The 22,190-nt window shown below is 51.0% G+C and overlaps 10 protein-coding genes and 1 non-coding gene across 11 annotated transcripts; 7 read left to right on the plus strand and 4 right to left on the minus strand.

The window, feature by feature from the left end:
* Positions 1-136: 136 nt before the first annotated feature.
* ASPGLDRAFT_71067 (uncharacterized protein) lies at positions 137-2,801 on the plus strand. The gene is made up of 2 exons (XM_022549533.1): positions 137-172; positions 229-2,801. The coding sequence occupies exon 2, from the start codon at positions 261-263 to the stop codon at positions 2,643-2,645; it is 2,385 nt and encodes a 794-aa protein (XP_022406011.1). The 5' UTR covers positions 137-172; positions 229-260; the 3' UTR covers positions 2,646-2,801.
* Positions 2,802-3,009: 208 nt separating this feature from the next.
* ASPGLDRAFT_115370 (DUF1769 domain-containing protein) lies at positions 3,010-4,161 on the plus strand (the record flags this gene model as incomplete). Its single annotated transcript, XM_022539685.1, has 3 exons — positions 3,010-3,277; positions 3,346-3,864; positions 3,920-4,161. The coding sequence occupies 3 exons, from the start codon at positions 3,010-3,012 to the stop codon at positions 4,159-4,161; spliced, it is 1,029 nt and encodes a 342-aa protein (XP_022406012.1).
* Positions 4,162-4,237: 76 nt separating this feature from the next.
* Positions 4,238-5,505, minus strand: lysB (homoisocitrate dehydrogenase lysB; the record flags this gene model as incomplete). Its single annotated transcript, XM_022548589.1, has 4 exons — positions 4,238-5,081; positions 5,144-5,313; positions 5,383-5,423; positions 5,478-5,505. 4 exons carry the CDS (start codon positions 5,503-5,505, stop codon positions 4,238-4,240), a joined length of 1,083 nt encoding a protein of 360 aa, XP_022406013.1.
* A 1,253-nt stretch (positions 5,506-6,758) lies between these two features.
* On the plus strand, positions 6,759-8,456 carry ASPGLDRAFT_21465 (uncharacterized protein; the record flags this gene model as incomplete). The annotated part of the gene is made up of 1 exon (XM_022543100.1): positions 6,759-8,456. One exon carries the CDS (start codon positions 6,759-6,761, stop codon positions 8,454-8,456), a length of 1,698 nt encoding a protein of 565 aa, XP_022406014.1.
* Positions 8,457-9,214: 758 nt separating this feature from the next.
* On the minus strand, positions 9,215-11,070 carry ASPGLDRAFT_62869 (uncharacterized protein; the record flags this gene model as incomplete). Its single annotated transcript, XM_022548590.1, has 3 exons — positions 9,215-10,752; positions 10,803-10,969; positions 11,033-11,070. The coding sequence occupies 3 exons, from the start codon at positions 11,068-11,070 to the stop codon at positions 9,215-9,217; spliced, it is 1,743 nt and encodes a 580-aa protein (XP_022406015.1).
* Positions 11,071-11,404: 334 nt separating this feature from the next.
* ASPGLDRAFT_41318 (mitochondrial 37S ribosomal protein uS8m) lies at positions 11,405-12,264 on the plus strand. Its single transcript, XM_022545383.1, has one exon. It carries the CDS (start codon positions 11,516-11,518, stop codon positions 12,026-12,028), a length of 513 nt encoding a protein of 170 aa, XP_022406016.1. The 5' UTR covers positions 11,405-11,515; the 3' UTR covers positions 12,029-12,264.
* Positions 12,265-12,500: 236 nt separating this feature from the next.
* On the plus strand, positions 12,501-13,961 carry ASPGLDRAFT_41321 (uncharacterized protein). Its single transcript, XM_022545384.1, has 3 exons — positions 12,501-13,018; positions 13,095-13,643; positions 13,721-13,961. The coding sequence occupies exons 1-3, from the start codon at positions 12,527-12,529 to the stop codon at positions 13,781-13,783; spliced, it is 1,104 nt and encodes a 367-aa protein (XP_022406017.1). The 5' UTR covers positions 12,501-12,526; the 3' UTR covers positions 13,784-13,961.
* Positions 13,962-15,975: 2,014 nt separating this feature from the next.
* Positions 15,976-17,040, plus strand: ASPGLDRAFT_31054 (uncharacterized protein; the record flags this gene model as incomplete). The annotated part of the gene is made up of 2 exons (XM_022544002.1): positions 15,976-16,037; positions 16,122-17,040. 2 exons carry the CDS (start codon positions 15,976-15,978, stop codon positions 17,038-17,040), a joined length of 981 nt encoding a protein of 326 aa, XP_022406018.1.
* Positions 17,041-18,293: 1,253 nt separating this feature from the next.
* On the minus strand, positions 18,294-18,383 carry ASPGLDRAFT_t8. The gene has a single exon. It is a non-coding gene; the product is annotated as a tRNA-Val (tRNA).
* Positions 18,384-18,574: 191 nt separating this feature from the next.
* On the minus strand, positions 18,575-20,207 carry bna4 (kynurenine 3-monooxygenase; the record flags this gene model as incomplete). Its single annotated transcript, XM_022539635.1, has 3 exons — positions 18,575-19,759; positions 19,810-20,024; positions 20,078-20,207. The coding sequence occupies 3 exons, from the start codon at positions 20,205-20,207 to the stop codon at positions 18,575-18,577; spliced, it is 1,530 nt and encodes a 509-aa protein (XP_022406019.1).
* A 292-nt stretch (positions 20,208-20,499) lies between these two features.
* On the plus strand, positions 20,500-22,123 carry ASPGLDRAFT_161613 (methionine aminopeptidase MAP1). Its single transcript, XM_022542491.1, has 3 exons — positions 20,500-20,693; positions 20,750-21,148; positions 21,202-22,123. Exons 1-3 carry the CDS (start codon positions 20,556-20,558, stop codon positions 21,850-21,852), a joined length of 1,188 nt encoding a protein of 395 aa, XP_022406020.1. The 5' UTR covers positions 20,500-20,555; the 3' UTR covers positions 21,853-22,123.
* Positions 22,124-22,190: the final 67 nt, after the last annotated feature.

A 22,190-nucleotide genomic window follows, 5' to 3' on the forward strand; every position in this document is an offset into this window, starting at 1 on the left:
CTCCTGCTGCCTGCATAGCTTCCCCTTTGGGAATTATTGCCTGCTCTGACTCTTCATTTCCCTTTATTCAACATCATCATTTCGTCTTCTCTCTGCAAGGAGCCACTTCTATTGTTTGTTTATTATGTCTTGGATGAGAAAGTAGGCAAAACCGTGTCCAGTTATTTGACCTGTCAGTTACCCCTCCAGATTTACATACTGCTTACATGCATACTAACATCGCACCAGATCTTTATCTGAGTCCTATCAATATTACAAACATGGCAGCAACTGCGACTACGGCGAGAGCTATGGAGCTCAGACGGAGCCCGAGAAAGCGACGCATTAGTTCCATATCCAACGCGGGCGTCACTGAATCCCCAACGTCACGTACCAGAAGTCGGAGCCGGTCTGGAAAGCGAGCAAATGTATCGAAGAGCGCGAGTGCTACTACACCAGGGAGCAGCAAGAAGGTCCGTTTCTCGGATCCTGGTCCTTCCACAGGTTTGACGCCTGCTATGATGCGCACTTCATTTGATGGGGGCAATATAGGCTCTGTGCCGGGTACCCCAAGTCGCCGACGACGGTCAGCTCCTGCTTCGCGAAAAGGCACACAGCGGGTGGTGCAGTTCACGCCCTTGCGCCAGGCTTTAGATTCACGGGTACAGCGGAGGATTGGCCGGATGGGTCTCAGTAATGAAATTAATCATATTGAGCGAGAGAAGCGCGATGCTGCTAGTTATGAAAAGAAACTGCAGTCTTTGTTGCAGGAGAGAGAACTGCTGAGGCAAGAATTGGAGACTGCGAAGAACTCGGGTGCTTTTGATGGTGACCAATCCCCTGCTCAGGAGGAACTCTCGTTGGAGGTGTCAGAGGAGAACATCGAAGAGTTGGAAGAGGAGACTAGTCGACTTCGACAGGAAGTTTCGTTTTCATCTGCCCAAGATGCCAATGTGCAGTCCGAACTTACGAACGGCGATACTATTATGCTTGACGACACTGGTATGGATGGAGACACGGTTTTTCTGTCCGATTCGCCCGATATTCGAGGTGTCGAGTATCAACCTGCTATCCCCGATGGTTTTTCGCTGCTTGACAATACGGCTCCTGGTGTCGATTCTTCCACCCAAGCGCAGTTGCCCGATCATCACCAGGAAGCTGAGCTTCGCCGCCTTGAGCTGGACCTTGAGGCCGCCAGAAAAGAGAAAAAGAACCTCTTTGATGCGTGGCGCGCTAACGTCACTTCTCTTGATGGCGCTACCGTTGGAAACAATCTTCGCCAGTCGTCTCCACCACCCGAGTTCTTTGACCAGATCGTTCCCACTCTTACTTCTGCCCTTGCTCGTGCCTCTGATGCTACTAGCTCACTAGAATCAGTAAAGCAGGAACTGTCGACACTTGGCTTCTCTGGGAGCAGCCCGGGCGAAATCATCTCGGAGATGAGCTCGCGGTTCCGTACAGCACGCATCGAGCTCGAACGTGCAGTGCCAGGGGAAACGGGTCTGCATGACGGGAAGTCCACACTTGGCGCATTGGTGAAGCGTGTGGAATCACTCGTAAAAGACTTGAGCAATGAACGTGCTGATCATGACGGATCCCTGGGCCGCGAACAAGCGCTTAGAGGCCAGTTTAATGAGTTGTCGGTCCGGTACGAAGCTGCGTCGAAGAAGGCCCAAGACCTAGAGGTTTCGGCAAGGGACATGCTCCACATGCGGATGCGGATGCGGAAGATGGAACAAGAAGGAGAGAAAAAAGACTTTGGAATCCAAAGATTGAACGCAGCACTTGAACAGTATCGCGAGGATGTCAAAAATCTGGAGGCGCTCGTTAGCAGCTTGGAAGAAGAGAATACTGCCAGCAAAAAGCAACACATCCAGCAGGTATCAGAATTGGAGAGCAAAATTTCTGACGAGGAGAAAGCCCGCCGTGCAGCCGAGTCCACGGTTGAAAGGCGTGACGCACATATTCGCGAACTGAATCAGACCATTGAGCATAATCGCATTCGCACTTGTGATTTGATGACCTCGATAGAGTCTCTCACAAAGGAACGTCAGTCGGCTATCGACGAAATCACCAACCTTAAGCGAGAGAGTGCAAGGCAGCTTCAGAATCACGGGCAAGAAATTGAGTGTCTCGAAAAGGGACACCAGTCGGCCATCGCGAGCCTTGAGCAGAAGACTGCGGAACAGCGCCAGCATCACGAACAGGAGATTGGGACAATGAATGTACGCATTTCAGAGCTCAATACAGCACTCGAAGGAGCCCGGGCAGAAGCAGAGAAACTCGGTCGCGGCAATGCCGTGCTGGAGGAGCAATTGCAGCTCGAGGTTGAAGAGCGCGAAAATCTCATTAATAGATGGATTGCGGATCAAGAGCGGTCATTTGCCATGATGAAGGAAACCGCCAATGCGGAGCGTCGCAAGGCCAAGGTCCGGTCTTCCAATTATGAACTATTGAAGACAAAGGAGCCTCAGTCGGATGGCTCGGTTACAGGCAGCGAGCCCATCACTCCGGTCAGTATGTCGCGACATGTGGACATCGATGTTGGTCGAGGCAAGCACCGAAGGCCAATGGATAGTGGAGTTGGAATTCTCACGGATGATTTGGATGATGAACCGGGTGATTTTAATTCGGATGTTTTACCTTCAGACCCGGCTCATCTTTAATTCGCTTGACATATTTGCTATCTTTCTACTTTGGCTACTATTCTTGGATTGTATCATAATAGGGCTAATACATTGCTTGACGATCATTGGTTCCCGCGATGACGTTGATCGGCGTCACATCAACTTTCATTGACTTGCCTTAATATTAAAGCGTTGAAGTATTCAATTGTATTCCTCAAAGCTACCTTGATCAATTATATTGCAGCATATCAGCATATACGAGATTGTAAGTGGTATCTCTTTAGCGATATATATCCTGGACGACCTGCATACTAACGAGCACAAGATAACTTGCCCACCCGATATAACAAAAAAAAACAGACACGTCCAAGTCGATTCTCTATACTCTACACTCTCGCATACAATGGCTTCACGCTCCCGATCCACCTCCCGCAGCCACCTAACCCCCAGCCGACGCCGTTCCAGCAGCGCCTCCAAATCCAACACATCAGCGACATCAGGCGAACTCTTCGAACAAGCGCAGCACAAAAAGTACCGACTCAAAGTTACAGCAGGCACTCAATATGACCCGTCAACGCACCAGTTGGTCCCCGTGAACGGTGACGAAACGGTACGCATAGACAATGACCTTGCGACGGTGAGCTTGGCTGTTAGGATTCAGGATTATAACGGTACCTCCCTGTCCCAGCCCTATTTAAGCCCTCAAATACCAGATAAAACGTTAACGCAAATAAAACAGGCTACCCCGACACCTCCCCAACAACCCATCCCATCTTCACCCACCCATCCCACACAACAGACCAATACTCCCTAACCTTCAGCATAATCTTCAAAAAACCCGTCAACGGCAACGCCCTCCTCTTCGGCCACGACTTCGACCGCCCCATCCGCGACCGCCTACCCCCAGGCTTCAACACCGCCCTCAGACTGGTAAAATGGTCCATCGACCCGTCCATGGACGGCGACGCGTACGCGGATAAACCCTATCTGTTTAGTCCCGCGCTGGCATCGTGGAATCAGTTCCGGGTTGGGGGAAAGGTTAAGAGCGGGGATGAGGTGCCCAGGGTTAATGGGGTTGTTGTGCAGGAGGGGGATGAGGGGGGTGATGCTGGGGAGGTTAGGGAAAGGTGTAAGGTGCCTGCGGAGGCGGGGGAGAGGATGAAGTTTTTTCAGGGGGAGGAAGAGAGGAAGGGGTTTGTGTTTGAGGAGGGGAGGGTTTATCAGGTTGGGTTTGGGAATCCGTATTTGGTTTTTAATGGTGGGCCTCTCTTTTTTTTGGGTATTGTTTGGTGGTGGTGGGCTAACCCTAGTAGATTTCTCGTTACGGTTACCTGGTTTCACGCTGCATGCTATTAAGTATGTGGATGAGAGGAACCATGATCTGCGGTATGTGTTGAAGAATCGGGAGACGGGGGAGGTTTATTTTATTATACTTTTTACCCTTGTTCTAGTTGGGACGGAGCAGGAGAAGAATCATATTAAGGAGGCTGAAGAGGGGACCAAGGAGACGAAGGAGAAGGATGGGAGCTTGGGGAATATTGGTTGGGAAGCCTAGTGACTGTACACTAAGATGCAATGAGAAGAGTGCCTAAGCACGTAACGCATTTACATTCTATGATAGATCAACTAATTTAGAATCTCTTCAGCACATCATCCATGACCTGCTGGGTAGTAGCCTTGCCACCCATGTCAGGAGACAAGAACTTGCCCTCGTCCAGATTGGCGTCAACAGCAGTGTAGATCTTAGCAGCAGCATTCTCCTCGCCCAAGAACTCAAGCATCAGCGCAACACTGCGCAGAGTAGCAATGGGGTTGGCAATGCCCTTGCCCTCAATGTCAGGAGCAGAACCGTGGCACGGCTCACCAATAGCGAAGCCATCACCAACGTTGGCACTAGGCACAAGACCCAGACTACCAACGAGAGCAGCAGCACCGTCGGACAGAATGTCACCATACAGGTTAGGAGCAACAATCACATCGTAGTACTCGGGCTGGCGGAAGAGCTTGTACACCATCGAGTCGACAATCTGCTCCTCAACGCGGATCGACGAGAACCGCTCCGCGGCAAGAGCCTTGCGCGCGGTCTCACGGAACAGACCGTCCGTCTGCGAGAGCACGTTGGACTTGTGCGTGATGGTCAACATGGGTTGCGAACGGGTGGCGGGGGCGGGGGCCACATCGCGGATCTTCTGGCGGCGCAGGGCGATTTCACCGGCGATGGTGGAGATGCGCGACGAGGCGCTCTCGGAGATGCGCTTGATAGCCTCGGCAACCTTGCCGTTGGGGGTGTCCCTGCTGGTTTCCTCCTTGACGTAGAGGTCCTCGGTGTTCTCGCGGACGATGACCAGGTCGATGGGGTCGCGGCCGCTTTCGCCGGAGGTGGTCTTGACGGGGCGGACGTTGGCGTAGAGGTCGAGCTTCTTGCGGAGGGCGACGATAGGCGAGGAGTAGCCGGCGACCTTGGTGCTGGGGGAGCTGCAGGTAGTTAGCACGCCAGAACAATCTTATTTTCATGCAATTGGATTTAATCCACCCACCTGACAGCTCCGAACAGAGCACCGTCACATTCCTTCTTCAGGACATCCACGGTCTTGTCGGGGAGAGCGGTACCGGTGCTCCTGAAGTGGTCGTAACCGGCGTCCAACTCGACGAAGCTGAACTTCAGGTTCAACGATGAGGGGAGGGATTCAAGGACCCGACGGCCGGCCTATCAATTGAAATTAATCTTGTAAGCTTCATTTGTGCCTTCACTCTACCCCTCCGAGATATAACATACCGGAATGACTTCCCGTCCGATACCGTCACCGGGGATGAGACCTGCAAGAAGATATCAGTGAAAGTCCAATTGAAGGGGAGACGAGTGCAATTGACCGATGCGAAGAGTCCTGGCAGCAGCCATTTTCTTATTTTTGACTATGGTGGTGCTGGATGAGGCCGTTTTCTTGCATCCGCAATCGGAGCGGGTTTTATAGCCGGCGGAGCAATGTTGATCCGTTGTATAGATGGGATTACATGTTTAGGCAAGCAAGGAATTGAGGCTTGAGGGCTGAGAATTGAGAGTTGAAAAGCTGATTGTATTGATTTTTGGCTTCAGTCAATGCATTAATTGTTGCGGGCGAATTCTCCGGTTGTCTATGCGCTGTAACGGATAGCATATGGCGTCAATACGGATGTCTATTGAACTGTAACTCGTTCTGACAACGAACAATGCAAGATCGATGCAAGTGATGCGATCAGCATTCTTGCAATCTCGCATGTCTATGCTTGCATCAAAAGACAGTGTGGTGTCTGTCCTGAGACCGAGGGCTGTCGGAGATTGATTGCGCATTAATATCAGGGGGAGATTGGCATAACGTCCCGAAATGGAGCAAACTAGGAGAATATCCAGGATGATTCCGCCTTGGATCGCCTCTAGAAGGCTGCTAGAAGTGTGAATCAGCCGGATTCCAGAAAGATACATTGAATCGCATAGAATAGTCTACATAGTCTTTTGTATACTCCGGAAGTGCGTTGGATTCCCCCGGAGCTGTAGGGGGCACAGACTGAATCTCCTTAATAGTTTCATCTCCGAGCAGTTAGTCTGAGTTTGACTGCACTTGTAACTAGGAGAAAGTAGTAGTCATCACACACTGAGTATGGAGTAGACTCCGGATCCGCCGTTGACCCCTGAAACCGTTGCCTGAGGCGTTTTCCCCGTCAGCCTTCCATTTCGCCCTCTCTCCCTCTCTCTTCCTCTCTCTTCCTCTTTCTTCCTCTTCATCTCTTCAACTTCCCTTCTTCTTTCAATTTACTCTATCTTTATCATGCTCTCTTCACCACTGAATCTACCACTGAGACTGTCTCATTGACTCTACTTTCATCCATTCATTCAGTCATTCAGTCTGCTTCCATCCCACTCTCCCCCTCCTCCACTCCTCTCCTATATCAACGCGACCTGCCAACCCCTCCCCTGGCACTTATCCTGCGATCTGGCCTCTACGAGTTGACCTCTTGCGACCTTCCATCTGCCCTGAATAGCGCGATTCAACAGCAAAAGTAGCGCGACATCGTCCACGGATACTGCGGATCTCCCCTGACTGACCTCATCCGAGGTTCAGCTCCCCTCCTGACAATCGCGTCATCCCCATCGCATAGCTCAACTAAGAAGCAACCATGGCTCATCCAGGTGTCCGGAGCCTGCTGGCCAGATTCGAAAACAACAGCAACAGCAACCAAACCAACGCTTCGTCTCCACCCTCCCGCGGTCGATCTCCCACTTCCGAGAACTCTGGTTCCGCGAGGCCGCTTTCCAAGGTTCGCGCGAGCTTTGTGGCTGTTGACAAGACTGCTCAGTCGCGGACCTCGAGTGACCTTCCTGCTTCTCCCGCTCGCGTCAGGAGCTTCAATTCGGAGGATTTGGATACCACCGGCAGCCAGAAGAGCGCGGATTCGACTTCCCCCACGGCAGCCAGTGGTCTAGGTATCGCCACTCCTGCAGAGTCAGCAGCATCGAAGCAGGAATTAGGAACCGCATCGCCGCAGAATGCCAGTTCTCCAACAGCCAAGGCTGACAATGCGCCGGCATCAGATGAGAAGCCCGCCCCCGCGAAGCAGGAGGCGCAGCCTGCATCGAACGGCCCAGCTGCGCCTACTACTGACGAGTCATCTCGGAAACCAGCCAAGATTGTCACCAAGCAGCCATTGAGCTCTCGTCAGTCCACTGCCGCCAGATCGTCCCCCGCAAGATCACCCACCAAAGCGCGCACGGTGACCTCGCCGGCCAAACCCGCTACTCGCGCAACTAAGCCCGCTACCTCCAGTGAGCCGACTAAGAGCGTCGCCTCCAAGTCAAGCCGCACACCTCTGAATACCGCCACCAAGGCACCTTCGCGACCTAATCGTCCCTCAACAACCCCCGCGCGTGATGCGACCAAGACAACCACCGCCTCTCGCGTTTCGACCACCACCACTAAGCCTGCGACCAAGTCGCCTACCAGGCCTGCTCGCGTCCCTGCCGCTGCTACTGCGTCAACTCAGGCAGCTAAACCGAAGGGAACAGCAACATCAACCACTACCTCGACTGCATCGCGCAAGCCGTCTACCTTGAAGAATGGAGCTAGCGCGCGTTCCTCCACCCCAACCGCTTCCAGCGTTCGCAAAACACCTCGTGGGTCGCCGCAGAGCCAGTCATCTAGCGAACGGCCAGGCTCGCGAGCGAGCAGTGCCAGTTCCAAGCCGGTTGACGAAGGGTTCCTGGCTCGCATGATGCGCCCAACCGCCAGCTCTGCCAGCAAGACACAAGAAAAGACGGACTTTAAGAGCCCTCCCAAGGCATCCAAGCCGACCCAAGCCACAAAGAGGGTCGTGCCTAAGACCAATGTCCACTCGAAGATCCAGGAAGCCAAGCCCGCAGCTAAAGCGCCGCCCAAGTCTAAGGACGAGAACAGTGAGGCTATTTCGACAGAGGAGATTACCAAGAAGCCAGCAGAGTCTATCCCTGAGGAGCCTGCACAGCCAATTGAGGAACCTGCCGCTCCCGAGGAGCCTGCTGGGGAGCCCAAGGAGGAGGAGCCCACCACGGAAGTTGCTGAGGCATCCCCTGTCCAGGAGTCTTCTGCTGAGGAACCTGTGACCGAGTCCAACGATGCCCCTGCTGAAGCCAAGCCCGAGGAAACTGAACAGCCAGTCGACATCCCTTCTATCCCTGAGGAGGTCACTGCTGAGCCAACCGTCCCCGAAGCCGCACCTGAAGCCGCACTTGAAGCCAAGGAGCCTGTCGCTGAGTCTCTTGTTGAGACCCCGGCGGAGAACTCGACTGAGAACACCGAGGTTGCTACCCTGGCAACTGAAGTCGACGTCGAGAACAAATAAACTATTTGTGACAAGTGAAGATCTTTGTTGGAGGAATTCCTGAGGTTTCTCGTTATTTCCTTGCCCGTTCTTCTTTTGGCTTTTCTCATTTCTTTCCCCCCTTTATACCCTTACGATCGCGACGCCAGATGACCTCATCTATTTCTGATCGCGATGTCCTTTTCTCTTCTTCAAATACCTTCTGTTTTTTGTTCGGACCAACCGACTGCATCGGACTGTCGGAGCATTTACCAGTGCGGAGTTGTGTTTTTTCCTGGAGCGCTTATCGCATCTTTCATCTTTGCATATCTGAGCATTTTCTTCTCTTCTTTATTCTTGGTCTACATATTGTCGGATTATCTTCGTTGCACAGGACGGTGTCAAGGTCTTATCGGACCGCGTTGGTTGTAGTTTAGGTAGTTGTTTGGTTCTCTTGTGCTGTGTTGTTTCCTTTTTACTATTTTGCTTGTCATTTTGTCAATGGAGATATGTTATTTATATGATTTCATTGGGTTTGTACAGTGGTACAGTTTGTGGATATTGATTCATCTCCTTTCTTCTCATTTATATTGCACTGTAGGTAGTTAGGTTAGCATTGAATTATACATATCAGATAGTCTCGCCTCGTTTACAGGTATACAGAGTCACATACATGTCTGCCATGCTTAGGGTATCACACTCATGCATTACTATACCATCCTATCCTATCCTACCCACAAAAACAAGTTATACAATCTTATATAAACTCAACCCCAAATCCCTGGTCCTAGACCCTATTATTACAACCTCTTCTCCAATTTCTTCAGAAACCGATTCACCCCGCTCTCCACCTTCGCAGCACGATTCTCCAATTTGCCTGATCGCTGCGCGGGCGTGGAATCGGCGCCCTTTGAGAATGTTTGCTGTTGCGGTTGCGGTTGCTGCTGTTGCTGTTGTACCTGCTGTTGTTGTACCTGCTGTAGCTGTTGTAGCTGTAACTGTTGCTGTTGTGCGTAGAGATGAGCATTGGGATCCAATTCATTGGTATTGGGGATGGCGAACGCTCCTATTTGTGCGGCGGGGGCGAGATGTTGCTGCTGCTGTTTCTGCTGGAGTTGCTGTTGCTGGAGTTGGAGCTGGAGTTGGAGTTGAGCTTGGGGGGTTTGAGGGTTGTAGAGGTATTGCTGTTGGATTTGTTGTTGTTGCTGGAGTTGCTGAAGTTGCTGGAGGTATGCGTTGGGGTCTTGGGTTTGAGCTTGGGCCTGGGGCTGGGGCTGGGGCTGGGTTTGAGGTTGAGGTTGAGGTTGAGGTTGAGGTTGAGGTTGAGGAGGGAGTGCGAAAGAGAGGGATCCCGTCCTGCTGGCTTGTTGCGGTTGTTGTACATTCCCTGGGAAGAATGGGGATGATGGACTAGCTGCGTATGTGGGCATGAGTGGCACCCCCGGGGGACTTTGGACGGATGAGGAGCGGGAAGAGAGGGACCCGGAGTGTGTCAGACCAGGCGCGCTGCTTGGAGGTAATCCGGCGCTGGGAGGTGGGGATGCGTAGCCTCCAGGCATTGAATGGGGTAGAGGCTGAGTTGGAGGGGGTGCGAAGGCGCCTGGGGTTTGTGATGGGGGCGTGTATGGGATGCCATGGTCGGCTGCGACGGCCGCTTGTAAGCCGGTCCCGTCAACACCATCTGATGGGGGTGGGGTCTTTTCGCGATGCTGGATGGGTTCTGGGGCAGCTGGCGCGGCGGGGTTGTATGGTAAAGGTGTGCATTGTGCGGGTTCTTGGTGTTGTTCTGTTGGTGGTTGGGAGAAAGGCGTGCCTTGCTGGGTCGGGCTGATGCTCGGAGTGGCAGCAGCGGGCGCAGGAGGTAATGTTGCTGATGGAGGGGGAGGGGGAAAGGTGCTGATTCCAGCATGCACCGGCGTCGTGTTTGAGGGCGGGAACGCTTCAGTTCGAGAGTTTCGCGTCTGGCCGTTTTGATATGCTGGGTCTGTCACGGCGACGTTCTCGAGCTGCTGTACCACCGAACTAATGTTGTTGTGATCCTCTTCGTGGTTGTGGTTCTCCAGCTGCGGGTGTCTGTCTGATGCAATCTGCGACGGAGACAATATGTGCTCCATCACATCCAGGAACTGGTTGACATCTTCCTGCGTCCAGAAATACACGTCCAGCGTGTGCAGGCGGAAGAGGTCGTTCTGGTCGCTGCTGGGCAATCGCCATTCATATAGACTGGCAGGATTGGGTGGAGGAGGGAACGCTTGGGGATTTGGATCTGGCCCGTCGACAGTCACGGTGCAGAGAGTGGGGAAACGAGTGGAATGGTCTATATGGATACGGTCCAGCGCTATAGATATCAGCACAAGCACAGCCCTGTAAACAGGGGATTTCGCCTACCTCCATTGAATGCATCCTGAAAAGGCGTTCCGGGGTTATTGGCGACCTCAACCCGGGACTTGTGCTGAGCAGCATCGTGGTAGATGTAGAGATACGAGCCCTTGTCGAATCGATGATGGATGGGCTTGGGAGTAGGCTCTGTGAAGTAGGAATGGACGTCCGCGAAGCTGGTACAAGTCCATCATTGTCAGAATAAGCTGCATTTACTCCTCTCGTCTGTTGATACTCACACAGTCAGCATTCGCTCTTCACCCTGTAATGGAGGCATGATAGTATAGTAGTATGTATCCTCCAACGGTTGTTTACAGACGAAACAACAGGAATGAGGGGAGACTTAACTATCCTTAAATACCTGCCAACCTCCCTCTTCGCACCATTTCCCATCAGCCTCTCAGCGTTGTCCTCGAAGCGCCGGGACTAATGCTCGGCGCTTGTGATGGAGCTGATACGGCGTGTGATTTGCTGCTGCTATACATCGCCCGGATCAACTTCGGTCCGGGAAATTTCATCCTCTCTCCGAATCTTGCTCCGTGTGTTGTTGATATACAGCGATTGACAGTTTGACGACAGCTTTTACACTGGGATTTTGGTGAGTTTTTGCTCTCCGGCTAATTGACCACATGCTACAATTGCTAATCGCTATTTGGAGACAGCCCAGACAACCCAACACCCCCGCAATCCCTCAGGCCTCGGAGGCCAATTGAACCGTCACAATGTCTCTCGTCCACCTCGCCCACGTCTGCTCGCATCTGAACAATGCCACCAAGGCCCGTCTCGGCCTCACATCGATCCCCAATACAAAAATGCACCTGAGTCTTTCACTCGCCCTCCAGAACGACGGATTCCTCTCCTCCGTTGTCCGCGGCGGAAAGGCACCTCCCCCGCCACATCTCCTCCTGGGTACCCCGGCCGTCAACGATACAGTTCAAGAACTCGAGCCCGTGACACAGAAAAACATTGCCTCGAGACGACTATGGCTGGGACTGAAGTATTGGCAAAGTGATTCAGTGTTGGGCAAGATGGTTCCGATCAGCAAGCCCACCCGGAGAATCAACCTGGACCTTCGGGCCCTCCGCCGGGTGGTCAATGGAGAGGCGAGTGACTACGTTGATGGAATCCGGTCGCCTGGGGAATCTCTTTACCTTTCGACAGATCGGGGGATCTTGGAAGCAAGAGAGTGTGTGGAGAAGAAGGTTGGTGGGTTGGTGCTTTGCAGAGTGCTCTAAAGCTGGGGAAGGTTCATGACTTCGTTTTCTTTTCCTCTTCTGATTCTCGTTGTCCTTTATGGTTGTCGTGTTTGCATTCATTCCGGAGTTCGGTCAGTCGAAACGTCTCCCATATCATGTTTCGAGCTTATGGATTGTTCTTTTTTGCGACTTGGGTTGGATACCTGGGGCTGTGTATAGTATGATAACGTGAAGTGCCCTTTTTTCCTTGTCCATTTCTCTCTGCGCTTGTTCTTGACTCTGTATGAGCAGAGACAATGTATGAATACAATGACAGATGCTGCCAATCTATCAATGAATTCGAGCAGTGAATGAAACCAACTGAAATCTATCGCAATGTCTATCGATTTTTGAGAGATACTCAATTGACTGCTGTAGTCGTTTGCTGCGGTTGCATTCTGTTTGTCCTGTTCGGGGATTTAATGGATCGCGGAACCGCGGCTCCCCTCCGTCGCATAACCTACATCCAACATTAACGTTCAACTACGCCTTTCAACAATGCACGATACAAGAGAAAAGCCCCCGCTGCGAAATATCCTCATATCTGGTGGGACTGGATTCGTGGGGTCCGCTATCGCTCGAGCTGTCGCAGAACAACATCCGAAGTGTACCATCACCGTCCTGGACCGCTCTCCTCCCAATGGCACGCACGAATTACCCGACAACGTCGCATTCATTCAAGCAGATGTTACCGTTCCCGATACAGTTTACAATGCGCTTCAACAGGCCAGACCGGAAATCGTCATTCATACAGCGGGTATTGTCCCAGGTCTTAGCGAGCGGTTTGGGAGAAGGCTAGAACAACTGGTGCGGAAGACCAATATCGAAGGGGTCAGGAACATGTTGGATGCGGCGAGACAAGCTCGAGTCAAGGGATTTGTCTACACGAGTACTTGCTGCGTTGTGACGGATGATATGAGCACGCCATACGAGAACATCGATGAACAATGGCCGATACCGTCGTCGTCACTAATCTACGGAGAGTCCAAGGTTGTTTTACTCTACCCATACAGATCTCTTACCATGGCAATCGCGGGTCGGGCCTTGCTAATCATTCCTGAAACAGGCTGCGGCAGAAAGAATAGTTCTCGAAGCCAACAGCAGCACAATGGCCACTTGCTCCCTCCGACCCTCCGTGCTCTGCGGCCCCGGAGACCCTCAACTCCTCCCGCCCATCCACACCTGCATCTCCAAATGGGAAACCCCATTTATAATCGGAGACGGCTACAACCTGTGGGATGTCACCTACGTGACCAACGTAGGGGACGCGCATGTCTTGGCAGCAGAGAACCTTATCTCCTCACGGACCGCCGGCGGCGAGTCCTTTTTCATCCAGAACAACGAGCCCATCACCTTTCGCGACTTCTGCCTGGCCATCTGGGCCCAGTTCGGCCACACCCCACCCTTTGAGATCTACATTCCCCAGTGCATGGCGTATCTAGCTGGTTGGGTATGTGAGATGTCGACCTGGGTGTCTGGGTCGTCGACGACCCTTAGCCGCGGGAGTGTGGGCGATGCATGTTCTGTTCGGTATGCGAGCGGAGACAAGGCGAAGCGGATCCTACGATACGAAGCTCGGGTGGGAATTGAGGAGGCTATCCGGCTGAGTTGTGAGGTGAGACTGTGTTTCGATGCGTTTCTTGAATCTGCGGGATTTCTCTTCTTCTGACCATTGGTTTTATGTATATGTAGGACTATGCGCGACGAAATGGGATCGAATTACCAACGCCAGTGAGTGATAAGAAGCAACGATGAATATCGAACATGGAAAAGCTCCGGCTTTTGAATAAAAATAATACACGGCGAATAATGAAGCGATACTGTTCATGGAAATATATGAGCCTATGATATCCTTTTTTCTTTTTTTTATGTTCTATTTTTTGGCGCGGAGTTTCCGGTTTATAGTTCAATAGCCTGATGGATTCGTGATTGCTTTTTTTTTTTTTTTTTTTCCTTTTCTATTTTGGTGACTGCTACAGTGACATCCCTGTATATGCCGTATACGAAAACGACACCATCTACCGGGAATTCCCTCACAGCGGAGTAAGATTTCAGATACCACACAAGAACGATAAATCTGGACCCAATCCTGGCCCATTCGGTTGGCCGGGACTTGGGCAACAACACATGCAGCGCTGAGGTGTATGCCCAATACATAGCACCAAGAGGGTATAATTGCCATGTATTATTATTTCTTTCTGAACAGACAGGATTGTGATCCATGCCTCCGTGCATTTAGCTGCTTCCCGAATGACAGGCTGCGACGCTGCCACTGTCCGTTAATGTACGGAGTACTTGTAGAGGGGCCATTTTTGACCCCGGACTGGGCGGGGGGAGGGGACGGCGGAAACTGCAGAAACCGTGAGGCATTTTGGAGGTGATTGGCAAGTGGCATGAAACCGAACAGTTCAGCAATATCCATAGCACTGCCATTTATTTTGTATCCGGTGAGCAGCCGTACATAGTAGATAGTAACGAGTGGTATGTATAGTTGTGTGCGGTGTCGGGTGTCCCTCACGACGAGCACCACCACCAACACAGCAGCAGCAGCAGCAGCAATCAATCAACGCCTCATCTTCGTCGGCTTCTCCAGTATTGGCCCACGGTGAACGATTTGCCAACGCGAGATTGTTCCCGCAGCCACACACAATACAGTCATCTTGCTGGCTAACTCACAGACCCAACAACGCAAGTGGACGTGGCCCCGTTTGGATTGCTGCCCAAACAGCCCTCCTTCTCGCTCCGCCCACGTCCGCCCACAGCTTCCTACGATTAGATTATTATGTATTCGGACGTTTCGGTTTGGTCCATGAATCATGACCCTGCTGCATTTTCTTTGGCTGGATTTTTCTATGTCGCCTCTTACTATTCTCTCTTGGGCATAGGATCATCATATTGCACCCTTCGGTGGCGTTGTTGTTTTCCCCTGGAATATTGGAATATTGGATTGAATGGTGATTGAATATTGGGATCTGTAGGTTCTTAGCCTATTGTCTGCTGCTGCTGTTGTCTTCCGTGTGGGAAGTGAGACAAGAGAGAAAAAAAATAAAAATAAAAATAAAAATAAAAAGACATCTGAGACGCCCGCTTCGGCGTGTTCCCTGCTTGCTTGCTTGCTTGCTTGCTTGCTTGCTTTGACTAGTCACGATTTTGATTGCTATAGATCACTCATTCCCGTTTCCCGTCTGATCTCCCCATCATCGTGGCCTTTTTTTTTTTTTTTTTTTTTTTTTTTTTGTCATTCCATAATTTCCTCTTACCCGGCCTGACAGACCCCAGTCTCCAGTAAAAAAAAACAACACTCTGGTCCAACTGTTCGATTGGCGGTGAGACCAAGCTGTTCAAGTTGGGTCCTACGAGGGGTTCCCTGGGCGAACATCGAACATCTTCGTCATTTCATTCGATCCGGCTGTCCCTCGGACGTGGAGTTCCTCACAAGCCCTATCTGGCGGGTTCATATGGAGAGTGTTGACCTCTCTCTCTCTCTCTCTCTATATATATTTACCGTGCGGGATCCAAGGAACGAAAGAAGAACCTAATCTGATAAACCCTGCTCCTGTTCCTGGTCCATTCATACCACTTCCGGTCTCGATATTATCTTCATCTTACTATTTCGTCATCGTCATCGTCTTCTTTTTTTCTTTTTCTTCTTTCCTGCTTTATTCCCTGTTATCCGTCGGTGCCCGTTTGTTTATATTCGAATCGCTCGAACTTTATCTCGCTTCATGCACCCTCTTCCTTCACCTCGAATAATGGCGAACTTCAGCCCTTTCTCAAGTGCCGCATCGAATACCGGATCGCGCGCACATTCCATCAGCAGTGATCCCGAATCGTGGTCTCGTCACAGGTCAGCTCAATCGCATATCTGCACTTCTCCTTTGCCCACCCCTCTTCTTGTTTGTTTTCGAATGCATTGAGAGAAGCTCACCCATGGCAGCACCAGCACCATGTCTCAACATACCCAGAACTATGGTAGCTCACCTGAGAACCAGTGGATCTTCCAACCAAGGTACCCTTTTACCGCATCGTGTTTACCCTTTTCTTTTCGCGGTCCACCGGGAATTGTATACTGAGATTTTTCTTATCTCTCCAGCACACGAAGAGCAGCGTTTCCTTCGCCTTTTGACTCTGTTTCCATTGACCAGATCGCTGCATCAAAGCCGCACAAGCAATCCTGGTCAGACTTTGACTACCACATTCCCGTGTCGTCAGGCAAATACGAGCCTTTCCCCCCAAGTCCTGACTTTCCATTCGATAACATCAAGTCAGACCCGCCGCCGGCTCCTGCCTATCGTGAATTCGATCATCCGGCTCGTCTGCCCCCGACGGCCCTGAGACGGGACTATGACTTTGGCAAACCGTTCGACGATGCGGGAATCCTGGCTGAAGCTAGCACCCGCAGTGCTATCGAGAAGTCCAGAAGCTCTACCCGCCATCGCTCGCAAAGACGACCGTCCAACCGGGATGAATTCGATGGCCCACATCAATTGTTGAAGCCTCCTCCCGGTCATGTGATAGCGGCCCAGACACGGGAGCTGCCACACCTGCCCACTAACCTTGATGTTTCGGAGCAGGACGGCATCTTGAATGCGGTCAATGACCGACTGTCGGAATGTGCATATGATTTCATTGCCAAGTACCAATTCCCAGTCCCAGTGGAAGCAGACAAGAGAACAGTCAACGGACCTACTGACCGAGAATGGACCGAATGGGTGTACCTTCTGAAGAGACTGGCCACCAAGCGCCGGATTCCAGCCCGGTTGTTGTACAACGGCCAGATCAAGCAATTAGTTACAGTCCTGGAGAACTCCCTGGAAATGAGGCATGCTGCCAAGCACCAGTCCCGGCCCATCAAGGATGATCGCAATGTACTCCAGCTCATCTCCGCTGGGACCCAGGTCGCAAAGATCCTTAAGGATTGTTGTGCCATGGAGTTTATGGACCAACTGTATGTTGATACAGAAAGACTTATCCATCAACGAAAGAGTCGCCGTGTGAAGTTTGCGCCTTGAACGATTTTCTTTTTGTTTTCTATTGTTATCTCTTTTTCGTCCTGGATATCGCCGTCTACATATTTCCGTTTGGCCATTGTTGGATTACACCGGACCCATAGGACAATTTTGGATATCCACCCATGGCATATATTATTGATGACTCCGTCTCCATGGAGGAAGAAAAAAAAAAAAAAAAAAAAAAAAAAAAAAAAAAAGGTGCCACAGCCAGTCTATCCGTCTTTGGATTCACCATGGATTGCTCTATTTCAACTATCCAGTTGCCAGGAAGGAATTGTCCGTCCGATTTTTACAGAATGCTGAGGCCAAGCAGTTTCCTTCGGTTTTTACAATGCCTATTCCATTCCCAGGTTATCCAGGATTATCTACCTACGGCTATAAAACGACAGCATAAGCAACGAATTTCTTAAAATTGTTACCGTTTCCATTTTCGAACTACAGCGTTTTTTTTTTTTTTTTTTTTTTGTCTTGTGACGATGATGAAATGATGAAATGAAATGACCCATGGATTTGCCCGTTTTTCGCATGCGTTTCTTGATGCCTTTCCTGTTGTTGATGATGTTGCTGCTCATGTATTCATTTCGGATATTCTTCGTGCCCCTCTCTGGTTGGCTAAGATTGGTTCGGTTCCTTTTGCATCTTGAGGCTGGAGGAAGGCTACATTACATACATCTTTGGTTTGTCGGGCATATTGCATACTCCATTACTACTACTGTGCTACCGTGTTGTCTTGTTGTCAAATGTCCAACCGGCTGGGGAAAAAAAAATACTCACGACTGTTACGTCTATCCGTTTGTCTCTCTGTCTAAATCCGATATGTCTTGTCTTGTCCTTTTATCTTGGGACTCACTGGTTTATTTGCCGAGGCACTGTCTGAATGTAGCACTACTGGCTTACTCTTGTTGGATGAAGTGTCCCGGAAGACACTGGTTTTTGCTTGATTGCTACCCAGCCCAAAAGAGAAGGAAATGCTCTATTCCTACGGAGTACAACAACTAACGATAACGACCATTTCATTCGCTTTCACTTTCTTTTCGCTAATTGACATCCATCCACAATTCAATTGACATCCGACAATCAACCGACACACCCGATTTCCATCCGATCCAATCCAATTCAATCCATACTGGCCCGACCCGACCCACACGCACCCACCACACCACGGCACCACGGAGTTGAAAAAAAAAAATAAAAAAGAAATAAGAAAAAATAAAAAATTTACCTCGAACTAAACGAGACGAAGCAAAAAGAAATGACCAGACTGGGGCTCGATCCCAGGACCTTATCGGAATCAGTTGTTTGAACTGTTAACGATACGTGATAACCAACTACACCATCCGGCCGATTGTTGAATTCCGGATTCTTGTTTGATTTCATCAGAGGGAGGATCGGTTGTGGGAGGATCGGTTGTGGAATTATGGTATGAACATATCGTGCTATATCAGTGAAATTGGGGTTAATTTGTCTACATAAAACTTTTATTTATTCCAAATAACTACATACATACAATAGGATAGAGCAATAGAAAAGATAATTACGCAGACTTGGCCGCATTCCTCGAAAGCCTCACCCAAAGATGACTCAACCCCCTAACAAGCACCTGAAACTTAGGCCCAGGACTCTTCCACATCCCCATCGCAGCCATCACAGCCCCCCAAACACCAAAAACCCCGAACCCCAACGCAAGTAATTGTCCCTGCCAGTGCGCCGCGCGAATAACCTCCGAGTACCGCTGCGTGCTGAAACTCACGCGTGCGTACTGCGTCTTCCAGCCCAGACGAGGGAAGTAGCGATCGAGGGCTTCTTCGAAGGACTTGCGGAGCTTGTAGAGGGGGGTTTTCACGCCCCAGCGCATTTCGAGGTAGTTTGTTTTGGAGAGGTCGTTGATGGCGTGGGTGTCTGGGGCGCGGTGGGTGGTGTAGGCTTGGAAGGCTGTGTGGCGGGCGAGGGTGCTGGATTCTGCGGAGGGGGAGGTGTAGACACCGTGAGAGTCGAGGATGTCGAAGAGCACGCGGACGTCTTCGAGGCCGGCGTTGAGGCCCTGGCCGTAGAAGGGGAGGACAGCATGGGCGGCGTCGCCGAGGATGACGGCGGAGGAGTTGAAGTGGTGCGGGGTGCATTTTATGCTGATGAGGGGGAGGTGTGGGTTTGTGGCGAATTGCTCTGCTAGGGCGTCTGGGGTGATGAGGTCTGGGCAGACGCCTGGGAAGTGGGCGTCGAAGAAGTCGATGAGGGTTTCTGGGGAGTTTTGGAGGTGGATGTAGTGCTGTGCCGGGGCGAAGAGGGTGCAGGTGAATGATCTGTCTGACGAAGGGATGGCGATGAACATGAATTCCGTGCCTGGCCAGATGTGCAGATGCTTTGGGGAGATGCGGAAGTTTCCATTCTCTGTGGGTGGGATACGGAACTCGCACCAGAGTGCGTCGATGTATTCTTGTTCGTAGTTCACCCGGGCGAACTTCATCAGGTGGTAGCGTGTTGCTGAGTGTGCGCCATCTGCTCCAATGAGAAAATCAAAAGATACTTCGATTTCCGGAGCTCTGTTGGATGAATTGGGGATGGGAGTTTCCCCGGGTAGACGACGTTCGAACCATGCTTTGTTTGCATGGAAGTCCGCGCCAGTGAGCTTGTGGTTGAAGAAGAGCTTCACGTTTGGCGTCTGCTCCAATTCATCCAGTAGAGCGTTGTTCAACGTGGATCTGTCCGCTGCATTGATTGCCTAACTTGAATTAGCATTGATCTGGCGGTATATATCAGGCAATGACTCACGCGACCATGGACATCATATGCCTGTGCTGCTTCCCAGAGTTTTCCATGGTCCCGGCCATGAATCATGCGTCCATGCATGGGAATAGCCGCATTGAGGACTTTCTCAACCAGCGCCGGCCGATTCGACTGCCTCATAGACGCGATTCCACGCTCGGACAGGGCGAGGTTGATGGACTTGGTGAAGTTCAACGGCATAGTAGCCGGATTTCTGAGGTCTGAGCCAGTTAGCAAGCATTCATCATACAAAATACAACAATTGATGAAGTACCTCCGCGCAATTCGTATACTTCAACTTCGTCGCCCCGGGCAGCGGCATACAATGCAGCCAGGGAGCCCACTGGCCCCGCGCCCACAATGACGACTTTTTGCTTGGACTTTTCTGTCATTGCAACGACCATGCAACAGCACCTGACAGCTACTATCTTCTCTCAGTCTTTATTCGCTAGCAAAACAGAAAGTGAACGCGGGACGTCTACAAGAATGAGTTCAGTCGTCGTCACCGACAGAATAGTCTTAGTGCGCTGCTAGCTCTAAACGGAAACTATATTGACACGCCACATATATCATTATTAAGCACATCAGCCACATACTGGAGCCGTTAACCATCAGGGGACTAACCTGATAAGGCTAGCGCATCAGATGGTTTCGTCCTGCGCGGGGATTCGGATTTTTGCTTCGCAAATCTCACCGCGACAATCGTTTGAAGTCACATTTGAAAGTATTTATTCTTTGATTTTGGATTCGATATGGCTGCGGCAACTGCTCCTCGGAAATGTACTGGGCTGGATTGCCAGAACGACGCTGGTACTCTGCAATGCCCGACATGTTTGAAGATGGGCACCGATAGCTTCTTCTGCTCGCAAAACTGTTTCAAGCGGAGCTGGGTAGGTCTCTTGCGCGGATGGTAGAGTAAACCAGCTACTGATATTGTCGAATACAGAGTGACCACAAGTCCATTCACAAGAAGAGTAATATCCTCACCAACATCTTCCCTCCAAAAGTAGTTTCTGAACCAGATCCAGCCACGGGACACTATAACCCTTTTCCGTCGTTCCAATACACCGGCTCCCTGCGACCTGTCTACCCATTGTCCCCGATGCGCACCATCCCGAAATCCATTCCTCACCCCGACTACGCCAAAGATGGCTTCCCTCGATCGGAGCAGAAGTTCGTTGGCCGGCACAACATTACCATTTTGAACGCGAAAGAGCAGGAAGGCATGAGGAAGGTCTGCCGACTCGCAAGAGAAGTGTTGGATATTGCTGCGCGGGAGTCGCGACCTGGTGTCACAACAGACTACATTGATGAAGTCGTTCACAAGGCCTGTGTTGAACGCAACGTACGTTACCTTTTTGAGACGGAAAGAGTGCTTTTACTAATTGGACCGCGCAGTCGTATCCATCGCCGCTCAATTACGTGAACTTCCCCAAGTCGGTCTGTACCTCGATTAACGAAACCATCTGCCACGGTATCCCCGACCAGCGGCCATTGGAGGATGGCGATATCATCAACATTGACGTTACGCTGTACCATGAAGGATTCCACGGAGATATCAACGAGACGTACTATGTTGGAGACAAGGCCAAGGCAAATCCAGATGCTGTGAAGGTCGTGGAGACCGCACGGGAATGCTTGGATAAGTCGATTGAGTTGGTCAAGCCCGGCATGCTGTTCAGGGATCCTGGAAATGTGATTGAGAAGCACGCAAAGACCCGGAACTGCAGTGTGGTCAAGAGCTACTGTGGTCACGGCATCAACCAGCTGTTCCACTGCGCACCAAATGTTCCCCATTACGCGAAGAACAAGGCCGTGGGTACTGCGAAGCCTGGCATGTGCTTCACCATTGAACCCATGATTAACATTGGTACTCACCGGGATCGCACATGGCCCGATGACTGGACGAGCACTACGGCAGACGGGACATTGTCTGCTCAGTTTGAACACACCCTTCTTGTCACTGAAGACGGCGTTGAGGTGTTGACTGCTCGGTTTCCGGAATCCCCTGGCGGGCCGGTTCCTTTGCCGGAGGCGAGTGCAAATTAACGGAATGGTAGTATGAGTTTCCGAGGCGTTTTGCATATGTGGAGTTTGAATAGTACCCACTAGAGTAGAAGATTTACGACAATTGCATACGATGTTGAGATGATAGGACAAAGTACTTGTGCAATACAGCAATGCTACGGAGTACTGTGTAGAAGTCTTATCAATCTCCAATATGGACCGGAAGGTCTGAAAAATAGCCTCGACCGAACCAATCAGAAGCGACATTTTCAGACTCTGCTCGGATTGTCCGGATTTGTCAGGGCTGCGGGGCATCTTATCACCACGTGACTACATGGTACCTGAGGCTGAAGTAGAGTCACTGTTTTCAGCTCGCCTTG

This window comes from Aspergillus glaucus, assembly GCF_001890805.1.
Source record: "Aspergillus glaucus CBS 516.65 unplaced genomic scaffold ASPGLscaffold_1, whole genome shotgun sequence".
Classification (NCBI taxonomy): Eukaryota; Fungi; Ascomycota; class Eurotiomycetes; order Eurotiales; family Aspergillaceae; genus Aspergillus; species Aspergillus glaucus.